Below are 17,599 nucleotides of genomic sequence, written 5' to 3'. Positions count from 1 at the left end.
CATGCCTTTAATCCCAGCACTCGGGAGGTAGAGGCAGGTGGATTTATGAGTTCGAGGCCAGCCTGGTCTACAAAGTGAGTTCCAGGACAGCCAGGGCTACACAGAGAAACCCTGTCTTGAAAAACCAAAACCAAACCAAACCAAACCAAAAAGAATGTACAAACACTAAAGGTATAGTATGTTTGAGAATTTTCATATTGTCCTTATATGTTTACAAAATGCTAATCTGAATTCTTTAATTATATTTAAGTCTCAGATTAGGAAAATAGTCATTATGTCTGTGTGAGAAGTTCCCATGAAATACATAACAGAAGTCACTGATGATGGCAATTTTAAGAAGGAATTTAGTTCGGGTACAATACTTGAAAGGGAAAATTGAGGACAAAAGATGAGTGCTGTGGAGAACCTTTAGGAGGGCCACTTGGCAGGAATCTGACTTTGGCCAAGGACAACAAAATGGGCTTTAGGCAAGAATCTGACATAGGGCCACTACGAGGAAGTAAGTTGGAGTAGGAATCTAACTTTAGGCTAGAAAGGGAAGTAGGCTCAGGCAGGAATTTTAATCATAGTATTAAGAAGTAGGCTTCAAGCAAGATTTTGGGCTTGGACAAGGAAGTGGGCTCAGGTATTTTGGTCATTCTGACAAGCCTTGGAAACAACTGTTCACAGGAGTAATCACGGGACTTTGCTTACTGCCTTGCTAGTTCCTCACTGTACTGCATGTAATTAAAATGGCATAAACATGGATTGGGAAAAATTAAACCTGCCTTCAGTGTCAGGACTGCCTTGGGTCTTGTTACAATGCTGTCTAACTGTCATTTTCTTTGTAATCCTCACTCCTGCCCTGGAGAACCCTTTGACTGACTGAGCAGGCTTGGTCAGAAAACAAGATGTCAACCCTCCCTTCTCCATGCCAAACTGAGCAAGAAGGAAATGACAAGCACAGGATGCAAAGCCTGAAACGACAAGTGCCACACTGCAGTTAGCACTGCAGGATGACTGGTTCCTAATTAAGTCATGTATCTCAGAGGAGGACAATGATGGAACTCACTGTCTAGACCTAGCCACTCATCTCAACTCTGTCATTTTGTAACACACTCATTTCTACCTTGGTACCTAAACCTATGAGCCTTCTTTACGGTAATCTTGGAAAAGCCTCAAGTGTCCTCCTGCCAGGAGACTGTGGGATGCCTTACCTGCACTACAGCAGAAAGCAAGAGCAAACCATGGCTGTGGAGGACAGGAAATGTGTCCTCAAGGGGACACAACCTTGCACACAGGAAAAATGTATCCCTAGTCCAGACATCATGAATAGAATCATGGACTATAACCCAGAACTAAAATTATTTACATTTTTTAAAAAAAGATTTATTTATTTATTTATTATTACATGTAAGTACACTGTAGCTGTCTTCAGACACACCAGAAGAGGGCACCAGATCTCATAACGGATAGTTGTGAGCCACCATGTGGTTGCTGGGATGTGAACTCTGGACCTTCGGAAGAGCAGTCGGGTGCTCTTGCCCACTGAGCCATCTCACCAGCCCTTACATTTTTAATGAAAAGCCTGTAGTCCTAGTTATTGAAGAGGATGAGGCAGTGGGTCCTCTGAGCCCAGCCTAGGTGAGGGGTCGGGGAGGTGGGGGAAGTGGAAGGCATGGAGACAGACAGGAAGGAGAGAGATACCAGCTGTGCCGGCTCACAAATAAAAGCCCAGAATTCTCGAGACAGACAGATCATGCTGGCTTGCTTACACAGAGACCTGACAATATAGGTATGTTCCTCTGTGCACAGCTGAATCTTAATCTTAGGTGACATCATTACATCTGCCTTAAAGATGAGGAGACTTCAGCATCTAGCTTAAGTTATCCAGTCAGGGATTATAAAGCTTGTATTACAATAAAAACGAGATGCTAGGATTTGTGTGTTGTCTAAACTTATATCAGACCTGTGTGTACATCAAAGGTGGTTGTTCAAACTACTTTTTCTACAGTTTCAAACATCTAACAAGTGACACCTTTTTAACTTGTAAATATCTTTATGTCACATTATTTGAAATTCAGAGTATCAGAGATGGGATGTAGCTAAATGGTAGAGTACTTGCCCTGCTTACCAGAGGCCCTGAGTTTGATGGGAGGGGATTTAGGAGGAAGGTAACCATGGTAGCAGAGGGCGGCATTAACCAACACTTGGAAAACCTTACATTTCAGGCCAGGCCGGGAGACACACACACACACACACACACACACACACACACACACACAGAGTGTAAGATCTACTTAGAGGTTTATATTTTTTCTTATTAAAATAAATAAAATTTACAGGGTCAGGTGGCACATCTTTGTAATCCCAGAACTTGGGAGATAGAAACAGGAAAACTCAGGAGTTTGATGCCAACCTGGGCTACAGAGCAAGTTCTATTCCAGCTTGGGAACATGAGACCTCATCTTAAAAACAAAGCACACATCAAATGTGCTTTTCTCACCCCAGACTCTCAGCTCATCCACATGCTCTTGGTCACAGGGAGTTGCCAGAGGGTTTCAGAGAGTTCTGAGCCATTTTTATGTACTTGAGCTTTTAAGATTTATAAAGTCTTCAACTATGATCCTCACAGAAGCACAAAAACACTGAGGACATCATCCAAAGTGGATATGAAGCAAGGCCCCAGGAAGGGGGTGGGGTGGGGTGGGGTAGGGCAGACTTATGGAATAGAGACTCCGAGAGGAAAGCCTTAAGATTTTAACTCTTCAAAGACTGCTAAGCTCACCTTGACCTACAAGTCTCAAGGGGGGAAAGGTAGCTTAAAGGCCCCCAATTATTCTAATGTGCAGATAGAGAGGTACCCTTTAAGGCAGGTTCCAGTAGTACAGAGAAGGGCCAGGTTTTTTCCTCTGCTTCTCTCTAGTACACATTTTTTTTCATCATAAATGGAAAACGAGAATTTTGTGGTCTCTAGCCTGACTGATAGAGGAGGTTCCTAGAAGGTTTCTGTTCACAGTGGGGTAAGTGTTCACAGCCAGTGGCTCACTCTGAACCAGGCACATGGAGGGGACCCTACAGGTCTAGCAGGCTTCAGAGTATTCTCTGAACTGATGTGATACAAACAGGAAAATGAAGTGTCTTGGGATTCCCATGTAGTGGAAGACAACACCGAGGGAGAAGGCACTAACACCACCTAAGAACCATGTCTTATAAGCACAAAATCTTGCATCACTGAATCCCAGAGCAAGATTGAACTCACACCCAAGTGTACATCCAGAATTTAGCCCTATTTGGTCAGATTCAGAGGAGTTCTTCTCCTTTCCTCCCGTGGTATTTTATAGCCATGTTTTTGTTCATGGCTCCTGCCTTACACCTTTCTCCCCAAGTTAGGCCACAGATCCTAGATTTCCTCTTTCTCAAGGTAGCTTTCCCTTTCCCAGTTTCCCTATCACAATTGAGCATAAGTTCCTTGATCTACCCTCTGATTCAGTTCAGGCCTCATTTCAGAAGGTTCCTGCCTTAGGCCTGAGAGGAAGGAATGCCAAGAAAATGCTAAGTATTAAGTTCCTGGTATCCAACTGCATTTTAGCGTGCCAGTTCTTATTTTGATCACACCTGTGCAATAAAATCTCCACAGAAGCCCACCAGGATAGTGTACTGTAGCAGGCTATGTACTGTGAGCCATGTGACAGCTGAGTAAGACCTTGTTTACATGCCAAGACAGTGGTGCCCTCCAAATCCATGCTACAGGATAGCTGAGACCCTTCCAGACTTGCCCTCAGCTTCTCTTCACCTAACTCATTATTTACCTTTTTTTCTCTTTTTTTTTTTTTGGTTTTACGAGACAGGGTTTCTCTGTATAGTCCTGGCTGTCCTCTAACTCAGAAATCCACCTGCCTCTGCCTCCTGAGTGCTGGGATTAAAGGCGTGCGCCACCACGCCTGGCTGATTATTTACATTCTTAAAATAGCCTTTATAAGGTAATAAATATACGCAAGTGTTTTACTGGGCTCTGTAAACTTGTGAACATCCAGAGTATGGTGAGGTGACACAAACCTTTAATGCCAGCACTTGGAAGGACACAGACTAGGGAAGTAAGCTCCCTTCTTGAATCTGATTCCAACTCCAGGTAGACAGACGTTAGATTGTCTTTACATTTACTTGTCTGTCTGTCTGTCTGCATGCACATACCACACTGTAAGTGTGGAGGGCTAAGTTGCTGGAGTAGTGCTTTTTCCACCATGTGGGCTCCTGAGAGCAAACGCAGGCCATCAGTCTTGGCACCAAGCCCTGGCTGCACCATCCAGCTAGCCTCAAGAAGGTGGTTCTTGTCCCTGGTTCCTGGCTCATAATTCCTTCCCTAACACGGGCCATTGAAGCTGGAATTCCTCTTATCCAACATGGATATTAAAAACTAATCTTTTTCCAGACTTTCTCTTTTGGAGTTCAACATAAACAAATTCTTTTCATGGAACAGTTTATCAAAACTGAATTAAATGAGAGGAAACTCACCTAGTTCTGACTGCTGATTTGCTGGTGGAGAGAAGTCTCCACACCCTCGTTCCCTCAATGTGCACGCGCATACACGTGTGCAGAGTAAGTCACTGGGTATCTCTGTCTTATTGCCTCGAGATGGGGTCTTTCACTTAACCTGGAGCTAGGCTAACAACAACAAAACCCCAGTAATCCTCCTGTCTCCACTGTCTACAATGCTGGCATCACATGTTCATGTGGCCTTGCATGTGGCTTTACATAGGGCTTGGGCTTAAGTCCTCGTGCTTGCACAACAAGCGTTCTTAGCCAATGAGTGACTGGCGTGACTGGCCCAATACCACCTTATATCTTTTGAGATCACAAATTTTTTGTGTGGATTACCAAGAAAAAGAAAAGGTTTGTTTTTCTACGTATTTGGTAAGTCTGCTAAAAGGATATACAATATTGAGGAAATCTTGTAATATCCGTGAGTGTTCTTGAAAACTAAAGAACAATTTATAAACTGTCAACATCAATTCCAATGTCAATCATGTTCACTAACTGTAGCTAATTAATATCCAAATCCTTGGTTACAACTCACCAACGCCTGTAGCACCACAGGGCATGTGCCAAGCCCCAGAGACTGTCCCTCAAAGTGACTTCAAGGACACTAATTTCACCTTCTCCCCAAGAGTATTAGCAAGTTGGTGATCATCGACTCATTAGCATGCAAGGTGCCTACTGTGAACACGTCGGTCATTTCGTAATTAGTCACACCATCATTTCTTTAGTACAGGTTAGCAGCATGGTGACATAAGCAAATTAACTCTGGAAGCAGCTTCAGTGAGCACTGCAATGCTGATTCACCTCACAAGGAGGACCAGGTACAGGCTGGCATATCTCCCAGCAACAGTGACAAAACCCCAATTCTCCACACATGCACCTCCCAAAGGCCCTGGTCTCCTGACGCTGTAGGGAACGCCTCCCAAAGTTTCCTCAGTATGATCACCAGCATTTATAAATCAGGAACCCTGAATAACACGCCTTGCTCTGGAACTTGTTCTTTGGGAATATAAACACTCTCTAGCCCAACCAGGCCCAGCATACTCCAGAATGGGACAGCCATGACAACAGCAGCCTTGCAGGGCTCGTGGCCTTACCACAGGCACTGTTGTGCAGGATATGAAAAGCTAGCGTCAGAAGAGCTAATATCTAAAGCAGTTAGCCAGGTTTTCTTGGTGCCAAAGACCCTTCCTTTGAAAATTTTTTTCCAGATTGAGACTTAAAACAACCTGGCTGAAACTTGAGATAAATAATATCCTTAAAGTACACTAAGACTATCTGACTGCTGAATTTCAAGTGATCAGAACGAAGGAAACTTCAGAGTCTTTCCCTGCTGTCTGGATGTCCTGGCTAGCACAGGCTGTGCACAGCGAGAGGCGCTCAAGCAGCGCAGCTGACTGCTCGCAGACCCTCACCAAGTTTGTCTGTGGATGAGATAATGTCAGCGGGCACGGAGGAGTCCAGATCAGCATCCAAAATCCCCAGGGGGTCCAGCTGTGCTACATGGTGCCCTCGTATCTATGAGTGGGCCAACGATGAGAGGGAAGGACACACACAAAAGGACAGGAGAAAAAAAAGAGGGAAGGGGCAAAAAAAAAGTAAAATTACATTAAAATTAGCATTTACATATTAATTCTCACCCACGTTTGAAGAAACAGTTACCGGAGCATCATCAAAATTTACACAACTAATTCCGAGAGGATCAAGTTTTGCAATGTGGTGACCCCTGACCTGGAATAATAACACAAGCAAGTCATTAAGCAGATCCAGTGAGCTGTGGGGAAGGGTAAAAGACTTATAATTCATACAAATCTTTCTTAGAAAGGAACATAGCTCAATGAACCCATACGATAGAACTAAGTTCTTTTCTTTTTCTTTATTTTTTTAAAATTTATTTTATGTATGTGAGTACACTGTAGCTGTCTTCAGACACACCAGAAGAGGGCATCGGATCCCCATTACAGATGGTTGTGAGCCACCATGTGGTTGCTGAGAATTGAACTCCAGACCTCGCAAACAGCAGTCCATACACTGCTCTTTTATGAGGATAAAAAAAAAATGGACAAGTTTATCAAGTTATAATAATAAACTTGGATGTTTGAAAAGTGATCCTGGGATCCTTGCAGTTTCTTTAGATCAACAGAAATGAGATACGCTGGGAGAATTGTTACTCCAGTGTGGAGACAATCATTTCCCTGAGGAGGGAAATGGAAGCTCAGACTGTGACGGGTAAGGGATAAACATGGTACCATCTTATTACGAGAAGGTTTGCCTCCATCATCATCATCATCATCTGTCTGTTTGTTTATATGTGTGGAGGAGCAAGGGTTATGGCCCAAAAGACCACTACATGGATTAAAAAGCACTTGATCTGAACTATTTAAAAACACAGACGATGGGCCCAGAGAGGTTGTTCAGCACTAAAGAGTTTCCAAATGACTCAGGTTCCATTCCCAGCACCTACACAGGGACAGACAACCACCTCTAGGTCCAGAGGACCCAATGCTCTCTTCTGGTCTCTATGGACACCAGGCACACATGTGGTGCACATATATAGGTAGGCAAAATACCCAGATACATAAAATCATACAAAATTAAAAATCAAATAAGAGGATGGGGTATATAGCTCAGTGACAGAGCTCCTGCAAACCACATGTGTGTATCTATGTGCTGTATAGAACCTCCAGCACCATCAAAACAGAAATGGACTGGGCATTGAGGCTTGTTCTGTTGCTATGTATTATAATATTGAATTCTGTACCCAAAGAATTCTCAAGTAAATTCTCATGTTTACCAGCCTTGTTGTACAAACCTTGCTCTTTAATTTACGATGAGGTTTGGTCTGTTGCTGTGTACTGTAATGCCAAATACTGGCCCTGGGTGCCTCAGAGATGAGGATATTCTTACTTAGACCAATGGATGCTATGTAGCTTTGCCCAAAGTTATCCCTGATGGGTGAATAAAGATGCCAACAGCCAATAGCTGGGCAGGAGAGAGATAGGGAGAGTTTTGGTTCAGAGGCAGGGACCATGAAGAGAGAGAAGGTAGAGAGAGGAGAAGACTACATGGGGTAAGTGAATGATGAAAACATGGCCATGAGTAAGGGTGGCCCAGGCAGAACAGGGCAAATTGTAACTCGGGGTTATTGATAGGGAGGAAGATACTAAAAGCTTAGAGGGTAGATATCTGCCCAGCTCTAGTGCTTTAAAGGGTTAGTGTAAATGTAGAGGTTTTATGTCTTTTTTTCTGGGAACTTAATGATCAAAGGCAGGACAGAAACCCCAAATTGGGATTAAATATTAACTACAACAGCAGGGTAGAGGGGGAAATACCACCCATTTTTCAATTTTTAAAAAATGTAATTGGGATTAAATATTTACTACAACAGAAGGGTAGAGTGGGGAAATAACCACCCATTTTTCAATTTTGTAAAAATGTAATTATATTTGAGACAGGGTCTACTATTTAGTCCTGGTTGGCCTAGAACTAACTCTGTAGAGCAGGCTGACTTCAAACTCAGAGCTACACCTGCCTCTGGCTTTTAAGTGCTGGGAGTAAAGGTGTGTGTCACCATGCTCAGAAAAATTCCTTTAGGTGGTTTTGTTGTTGTTTGTTTTTTAAGTTTAGATACTCTGTCATAAGTTCTTGCTAGCAACTTGAGAACAGCAAGTGCTGAGAAGTCACTGGAAAACTAGATTAAAAATGTTGCTGTAGCCAACTGTATGAAGGATACAGTCAGGACTATAGCATTTATAGCATTCTGTATTTCTCCATCTCATGTGAGCACACACATGTCCCAAGAAGAGTCCTCAAAGAAGAACACGGTAGAAAGAAGACTGAGGACCCAGGATGTTTCTGAGCAGCCACCACAGGAAACTGAAGCATGAGGCAGAAGCAAGAGCTCAAGGCAAGGTCCCAGGCTGCGGCTTCTGCTGCGTCCATTCTTGAGTAGGCCGTGGGGCCTGGACTCACTTCCATGGCACTTCCTGAGAAAAGCTACCTGGCTTGTTTTTCGGTACTTTCCCCTCTCATATCCGTTCTAAGCTCTAAATTCTGCCTTCCCTACAGAGGTGGGCATGGAGGAAGGCCTTCACTTACTGTGTTTGGATAGAGGAAGAACAGGGAAAAGCCCAGTCAGTCCTGCTGGCCATATGTGTGAGGCTGGCTGCTTACTGGCAGAATTTAGGTATGGCCTCCTTATTTCACCCACATTTTACAGACTGAGTTCTTCTCTACCCTGGCTTCTGTCTCTAAACTGTATGGATTTACTTTCAAACAGTATACAGATATCAATCCATCCATAGCCCTGCTCCGCTCATCAGCTGTGAACCTCCCTTCTACACCCACATCCTAACTTGCCTTGAGCTATTCTGAGACAGAACATTAAAGTGAGAGATTTATTTGCTCAGCTAGATGTCTTGCTTCTTTTTTCTTGTACTTGATTTAGCCTCACTAAATCAAAGTAAAAAGGAAACCGCTGGCATTTGGAAGAGAAGTAAAACAACGCACCCCCAGAGAGGCCCAGGGAATACCATATCTGACGACGCTGCAGCCAGCCCCTGCTCACCTGATATGCCCTGATGAGAGATTGCACCGCCAAGTGGTCCTCCACGAGTTTGTCCACGTTAGGTTGTGCTTCCACCAGGGACTGTGCATGGGCCATGGTAGCCAGGGAGCTTCGACTCAGGGAAAGGGGGCTCTGGTAGGCAGTGCCTGGTGGGGCTCCAGCATTGGTGTTTCGGAAAAAAATGTCCCATGACTAAAGACAAAAAAAGCAGAGTTACCTGACTCTCCCTTAAATGTCATATACAATTGTCCTCTGCAAGAAGGCAACATTGCCATTTCCTCATATTCCTATTTTTATTTTCTTTAGATTTCAATAATCTAATCTGCATTTTGTATTGTAAATTATATATTATTACTTAACCCACCTCACAAAAGATACAAACTTTAAAATATTTAGATATAGAAATTTACATATATTTTATATATTGTATCTAATACATATTTTATATATATTTAAATTTTTACTTATTTTTATTTCTGTACATATGTGCATGCTTGCTTATCTGTATGTACACCATGTGTGTTCCTGAGGAAGCCAGGAAAAGGTATTGGATGCCCTAGAAATGCAGTGCCAGGTAGTTTATTAGTTGCCCAATGTTGACGTTGGGAACCAAACTAAGTCCTCTTAGTGCTCTAACTGCGGAGTCACCTCATTGGCCCCTTGTAAGTTTAGAGACAGAGATGAAGACTTATTTCCATGCAGGAAAAAAATTGTTAAAAGAAAGTGTTTTGAGGGGGATGGTGAATTCGAGGGCATGATCTGACTATGGGAGTCACTATTTGGCTTTGAATTCAAGATCCCTTTGCTTTGGTCTTCCCAGTGCTGGGGTTACTACCACAACACAGTTCTGGGAGATGAAACACTGCGTTCTCTGCAATAAGAGTACTCTATATCTAAACTTTCCCATCAGTAACTGACTAGATTGTCTTGACATTTAAGAGAGGTGAATTAAGACTTCTGTGTTCCCCTTCCTGCAGTCTCTGCAAAGATCCTCCCCTCGACAGATGTGTTCTCAGGGAGTGGCCATGCCTGTCTATCAAAAGGATTCTGCCTGTGCCTGGGGCAATTGGTAAAGTTAACTTAATAAAGTAATTGTTTTATCATGCTAGGAATGAAACCCCAGACCCTAAACATACTAGGCAAATGATCTGCCAGTGATCCTCTTGCCCACCCCCACCCTCACCCCATTTGGTCATCTGGTTTTTGTAGACTTAGATCTTTCAAAATCTATCCAGGTTGCTATCCAGGTACCAACATATCTGATTTATGAATATACCTATCAGTTCTTGATATATAAACCAGAAGGCTCTCTGCAACTACACAAAAGCCTGTCTAATTCTTACAGAGCAGGATAGTCTCTCATTCTAAAATACTTATGAAGAGTTTTCTGAAATGCTACAGTAAAAACATATTCCTTTGGTATTCATTAAAACAGTTTTTAAGGGGGCTGGAGAGACAGCTTAGCAGTTAAGTCGCTGACTGCTCTTCCAGAGAACCTGGGTTGTTCTCAGCACCCACATGGCAGCTTACAACTGTCTGTAACTCCAGTTCCAGGGGATCTGGCATCCTCACAGGTGTACATGCACACAAACACCAATGAACATAAAAATAAATCTTAAAAAAGAAAAGAAAACAATTAAAACAAAACAAAACAAAACCAAAAAACCACAACCACTTGGGCCAGGCAGGTGGTGTACACCTTTAATTCTTACACTTTGGAGGCAGAGGCAAGGTGATCTCTGTGAGTTAGAAGCCACCCTAGTGTACAACGTGAGTTTTAGGTAAGCGAAAGCTCCACAGTAAAACATTCTCTCAAAATCTAACAAGCAAAAAAACCCCACTGGGAATATGACTACATAGCCTTATGAATATGGTAAAAACACTGTGCACTTTAAAATGACATTTATACTACATAAGCTATACTCTAATAATAAATTTTGTTTGTTTGTTTGTTTTGTTTTATTTTGTTTTCTGAGACAGGATTTCTCTGTGTAGCCCTGGCTGTCCTGGAACTCACTCTGTAGACCAGGCTGGCCTCGAACTCAGAAATCTGCCTGCCTCTGCCTCCCAAGTGCTGGGATTAAAGGCATGAACCACCACTGCCCAGCTCCAATAAAATTTTTGATAACAATTATAGCCTTTCTGGTTAATTAATGGGAAGTGACTGGAGAAGAGAGGTCTGATGGTATCTTCAGATACCTACCATGAAATCTACTATAGAAACACTCAGACATAACTGATTGTCTGACATTGAAAGAGTTACAACTTTCTTCTCAAAAGATTTTATCAAGTGTTTCCAATTTCAAGATGTCAATTTCTCAAAAACAAAAGCTCAACCTTCCTCTATCAATTTGGCTTCTACCAAAATTCACTCTGGTTCTTTCTCTGTGAGAAAGAACAGTCTTTCTATTGAGGTGGCGGTGGGGAATGGAATAGAGGACTGTTAGCATACCACTCACCCCATCAGGCTCTACATAAGGTACCAAGAGATGGCTATACATGGGACTGGATGGACATCCCCATGGGCTTCTGACTTCATGGAACCTTTCCAGCAGGTCCAACAGAGACCCCTACGTCTTGGAAGCAAAATGACCAATGACAGCATCCTTTGGCTGTCCATCCTTCTTCTGGAAGCAGACATTAATAAAGACTGCATACCTTGGCTATAGGCGCTTGTTCTAGAAGCAGAGACGACCAGGGAACCTCAACTGTCCATCCTTGTGCTAGAAGCAGAGGTGATCAATGACAGCATAGGGGAGTGTCTATTCTCGTTCTAGAAGAAGAGATGACCATGGACCACATGGTTTAGTGGCCCATCTTCAAAATACACATTTTAAGAAATCATTAGACAGCTCTGCCTGGCCTAACCAAGGCCTACAGTAAAGCCTCTCCAACGCAAACTGGGCAGGAGATAATCTAACCCTACCCCATCTCAGCACTGCATGAACTAACTAACAACAACAGAACCTCAGGAAGGCTCTATCACTCCTAACAAGCCACAGAAACTGGCTTACTTAGTCCAACCCTGACTTGATGGCAAGTAGCCCATGAAGAGCAGTATAACGCAAACCACCTTTTTACCTTCCTAGCACCCCGCAGGGCTGAGGCGTAAGCCCAGGGCCTCTCACATACTAAGTGGACTCTCTACCATTACACTAAATCCCAAGCATGCTTTCTTCCTTTATTTTCTGACAAGGTCTCATATGTCCCAGGCTGGTCTTAAACTTGCTACACAGCTGAAGATGACTTTGCACTTCTTATCCTCTTGCCTCCATTCCTTTCGAGTACTGGAATTGTAATGGTGTGCCAGCACGCCTGGTTTCGCAGGCTACTCAGAAGACTAAGACAGGAAGATGGGCTCAACACTGACTGACACACAAGCATGAGGACCTGAGTTTGAACCTCACATAAAAGAGCCCTGTAAGATGGTATGCACCTGTAATGTGTACGCTGGGGAGGTAAAGATCAGCCCTGAGGCCTGCTAGCCAGCCAGTTTAGTCAAATAGACCCTGTCTCAAAAAATAAGGTAGGGAAGCTAAGGTCAGGCCTCAGTGCTGGCTACATAAGCATGGAGACCTGAGCTTAGATTCCAAGCACACATGTAAAAAGCGGTGACGGTGGCATCACACCCAGCTCCCTGTAACCTTTTGCGCTTAGTAAAACTCCAGTGATTTTCAATAAGACAATAGACAGAAATTCTGCTTGTACAGAGCCAGTCAGGGAAATAAACCAACAACCAAGTTCATACCAGTTCTCTTGAGTTTCCATCGAGGAAAAAAGAAGGGAGAGCAGTTCTGCTGGCTCTCTTTTCTCAGTCAAACGGGCACAAACAAGAGTGGCTCCCATACTGGATTGGGATTGCTCCTAAATATCCCCTTTGTGCTGGGCGGTGGTGGCGCACACCTTTAAACCCAGCACTTGGGAGGCAGAGGCAGGCGGATTTCTGAGTTCGAGGCCAGCCTGGTCTACAGAGTGAGTTCCAGAACAGCCAGGGCTACACAGAGAAACCCTCTCTCGAAAAACCAAAAAAAGATCCCCTTTGCACCATGACTGGTGTCACACTAATAGGTTTTCTGATGTGGGCAATCACCAAAGGCTTCAGTATACAGCAAGCTGACTACACCTACTTGGCAAAACTCATACTACATACACTGAGTAAATTTAACCAAGTTAGATGGTTTAACCAGAAAGGGAAGGTCATTATTTGGCCCACATGAATGGCCACATATAGCCAAACACACACGCACCTGTTCAAGGCCAAAAGCATCCCTTCCTGCTGACCACACTTTCTTCCCAGCAGCCTTACACAAGTTCCCACTTCTCTCTTGCCCCTGCAACCCTGCATCTTAGACATGATTCCCATTTCTCCAGCCCTACCTTCATCTCTTCCACCCTGTTGCCAACATCCATGTCAGTTAATACCTCAGTTCTGGGCTTGGGGTTCTTTGTAGTCTTTGGAGACCTTACTGACCACCTACTTCTAGACCCTCTCTGAGCATCTCTCCATTATCCTGAAATGCTCAGTCATTCACCTCACACAGGTGTACTGTCAACACCTGCATTTATGCCTATTTTGAAAAAGGTTTTCTGCTGGTCTTCTCCTATATCTATCTCAACCAGATTCTATGTATTTATCATTAGTTTGTCCCATGCTGCCACTGAGATATTAGTGTCTGGCCAGCACAAGAGGAAACCTTTGTAAATGTTCAAAAACCTTCAGAAGAAAAATATCAACCCCACTACCCGAAATCCCTGCTCAGTGTGAACTGGAGGATAGAAGGCCACCCACAGAAAAGCAGCAACAGTGGCAACATCAACAAGAACCTGCCCAACTCCAATCTTCTGGTGAGTGAGGAAAAAGCCTGAATGAGCCACCCACTTCAGTTCTGTTTCTCTGAACCAGTTATTCCCTCCTTCACTACCTCTGCTAGCACCTGAACAAAGCCCATGGTCAACATTAAAAGGGGCAGCAATGTCTACTTTCAGAAGTGTCTCCGTGCACCAGGCAGAAGTTAAAGGAAAGCAGCAGCTGCTTCCCTGGGAATGTGATTTCAACAGCACAGAAGCCAACACTTCCTCCAGCAGGAGTGGTTTCTTGTTGAGATAGAGATGAAGTTGCCCTCTGGCTCCAGAAGGATGAAGGGTGGGGGTGGAGACTTCTGAGTAATGCTGACCTGTGCTCTTGTCCCCAGGTCCACCACACCCAGTTCTAAGGTCATCTGCCTCTTGAATCTCTTACTTGGCATGTTTTGCAATTAATAAAATGAGGAAAACATCTGTCTCCTTACCTAGATTAGCACTAAACCGTACAAAGTTCGAAGCACTCAAATCTCATGAAAGATGAAGGTGTTTATAGAAAGAAAAAAGTTAAAATGTCACATGGTAGGTGGACAAGGTTACAAATGACACAAGGGATAGGAAGCTGTCAGGAAAATTAGTTCTGGACAAGACAGGGGCCACAGGTAGAGGAGGCGCCTATCTCAGGGCATCAGTCTCTGCAATTCTCAGAAAGTATACATAGCTGTTTTCTTTTTCTTGTGTATGGTACATGTATGCATACATGATCATGTATATGCAAATATAGGTCATGTGTGTGCATGTGGAGATGGGAGTCAGGGGTATCGTCTTCCACACATGCTCTTTACAACAACTTTTTCACACAGGATCTCTAACTGTACTCTGACTCACTAGTGCAGCTAGGCTGGCTGGTTAGAAAGTCCCGGAGAGTATCCCGGGAAGGTCAGATTGCTGTCAGACATGGCTGCTAGACACAGACATGAACACGGACATGGCCATGGTAAAATGGAACTTGCAGATTACAAAGAGTGGAAAATTGAAGGGACGCCATAAGAAGAAGCTTGCTGCCGGGCGTGGTGGCGCACGCCTTTAATCCCAGCACCCGGGAGGCAGAGGCAGGCGGATTTCTGAGTTCGAGGCCAGCCTGGTCTACAAAGTGAGTTCCAGGACAGCCAGGGCTACACAGAGAAACCCTGTCTCGAAAAACAAAACCAAAAAAAACCAAACAAACAAANAAAAAAAAAAAAAACAAAACAAAAAAAAGAAGCTTGCTGCCCGAGGGCTAAGGGATCCATAGGCTCACAATGAGGCCTGGAGACACATAGGTGGCTTTGCAGGCAACATCACCTTCACGAGCGTAATATTAAAAGGATTCAAATGGGGATTTGCTGCGTTTGTGGTAGCTTTAGTGGCTGAATATTTCTGGATTCCTGGAATAATGATAAGAAGCATCACTGAAGAGAGCACTTTGTGATGTCTCTTTCATAAAAGTAAGATTCTCTCGCTGTAGCATCCTCGGTTGTATGTTTGTCCTTGAAAGAATATCAGTATGGTTTAATAAAGTAAGAAAAACTGAAAAAAAAAAAAAAAAGTCCTAGAGATCCTATTGTCTCCACCTCCCCTCTAGGTGTGATGAGACTACAGGTGTACACTGACCACTGAGCCTCTTTTTTACATGGATGTTAGGGGATTAAATCATGTCTTTGCTCCACTAACTGATCTATTACAGTAGTTCAAAATACACATTTTTTTTTTCATTTAAAAGAGTTGTATAGCATTGGGGGGGGGTTGTTTTGAGATAAGGTCTCCCTCTATATCCCAGGCTGGCCTTGAACTCAGAGATCTGCCTGCCTCTGTCTCCCAAACATTGTTATTAAAGGTGTATATCACCATGCCTAGCAAAAACATGGGTTTTTAAAAATCCATTTCTGGGGCTAATGGTATGGTTTTGTGGTTAAGAGCACTTGCTGCCAGGCCTGGCAACCTGAGTTTGACCCCTGGAACCCACAGTGGAAGCAAAGAACCAACTCCCAAGAGCTGTCCTCTGACTTCCACATCATACCATGGCACCTACCCCCCACTCTCAAAATAAATGTAAAAACAATTTTTAAAAATCTGTTTCTGGTTCAATTCAAGAAACACACATTAAAGGCCAACTATCTACATCATGCTCTAAGGTTTTGGGACAAGAAGACAAACTAAATGAGCTCCTTACTCTCACGAGAGACAAGAAAGGTAACTGTGAATTCACAGAATGCACAGAGCATACAATGCTAAGGTGAGATGGCACCCATTTAAAGGCCAACTCAGGCCCCAAGGCTTGTAGAACAGGTGGGACCTACGGAAGCTGAAGGTAGAGCGACAGATCCCATGCTGAAGAACACTGACTAGATATACCGGGAAGGGAAGATGGTGTTGGAAGAACCAGACCAGGAGGCTATGCTGAAAGCAGGTCTCGAGACACCATACTTAGGGGCACATGGTTATCTACCTTGTGGGAAGCCAGCACTGAACACTGGATAACCTTTGCCACCCAATGCTAACAGGAGGGAGCCTGCAGAAGAGGGGCTTGTATCTTCCTGCCGACCCTAAGTGGGCTTAGGGTCATAACCTTTCTGCCAGGATAACTTAGGACAGATTTCAAATGCAAATAATTTTAATACTATGGTTGAAATAAAATGAAATGTGAGCTCCTACCTTATTTATAGAAAACCAAAAGCACTTAGTAGTCCTGTACTGGTGCCAGCCAACAACTAACCAAGAACATGTGACAATAATCTAGGAATATGGGTGGAACAGGCTCAAAGGCCTACTTACCAATGATAAATTTTTGATAAAGCCCAGCACTATCAAATACACCCTTCAGTTATTAAGTTCAAGTGCTAATTACACTTACTGTTATCAATGTAAGCTACAGGGAAATGACTGAGAGCCAGAAGAAAGCTTCCTTCTGGCCTTCTGACCCAATGAAAAGGCAGACAGGTAGATGCTCCTTAAATGACCCAGTGTCCACTGAATGTCACCTACCTACAGGATGGCTAGTGCTACTCTGAGGGGCAAGCCCTGATGTCCTAGCCACAGCGGACAAGGTTGGCTTCATGCTTTCCACCCTCCCCCTCCAACCTATGAATCTATTCTGACTTGTAGGCTCTTGAGTTCTTCCAGAAAATGTCCTGGGAATGATTTTCAGTGTGACTATGTGACTACCTTATATGAACAGGTCTCAGACCAATGCAAGAGTAGCCAGAGAAGGCAAACTACAAATGTTTGAAAGAATTCAAGAGGAAGAGCAGAACCTGGGACACTTCTATCCACTCAGTCAATCCCTAGGCAGGAAGCCCCTTTCCCAGTCAGGATAGGACCACTGCCCATCACCACCCCATTTATGAGGGAAACCTCACGGTATGCTGTGATCCATTCTTACTGGTACCCATTGCAATAAGCCAGTGAAAACCAGAGACCTGATGGAAGCATGCCTGTAATCCTACTCCTTTTGAAGCTGAGGTATTGTTACACAGCAGGCAAATAAAATAAAAAACCAAACTAACAAAAAAACTATAGAGTAAGCCGGGCGTGGTGGCGCACACCTTTAATCCCAGCACTCGGGAGGCAGAGGCAGGCGGATTTCCGAGTTCGAGGCCAGCCTGGTCTACAAAGTGAGTTCCAGGACAGCCAGGGGTACACAGAGAAACCCTGTCTCGAAAAACCAAAAAAAAA

General features: G+C 43.7%; 1 protein-coding gene across 9 annotated transcripts in view; it reads right to left on the bottom strand.

The window, feature by feature from the left end:
- Ogdh (oxoglutarate dehydrogenase) overlaps positions 1-17,599 on the bottom strand; it is a 64,531-nt gene that overhangs the window by 33,313 nt on the left and 13,619 nt on the right. For 6 of the 9 annotated variants that reach the window (XM_029484250.1, XM_021177876.2, XM_029484251.1 and 3 more), the window contains exons 3-4: positions 9,086-9,277; positions 6,159-6,249 (exon numbers count right to left, since the gene is read on the bottom strand). In XM_029484250.1, the coding sequence (XP_029340110.1) occupies positions 6,159-6,249; positions 9,086-9,277 (283 nt within the window). Of the gene's footprint in view, positions 1-5,933; positions 6,037-6,158; positions 6,250-9,085; positions 9,278-17,599 lie in introns of all 9 variants that reach the window. The other 3 variants (XM_029484255.1, XM_021177870.2, XM_021177871.2) reach the window with 1 other exon arrangement.

Source organism: Mus caroli, chromosome 11 (genome assembly GCF_900094665.2).
Source record: "Mus caroli chromosome 11, CAROLI_EIJ_v1.1, whole genome shotgun sequence".
Taxonomy (NCBI): Eukaryota; Metazoa; Chordata; class Mammalia; order Rodentia; family Muridae; genus Mus; species Mus caroli.
This window is presented reverse-complemented; position numbering and strand designations above follow the sequence as displayed.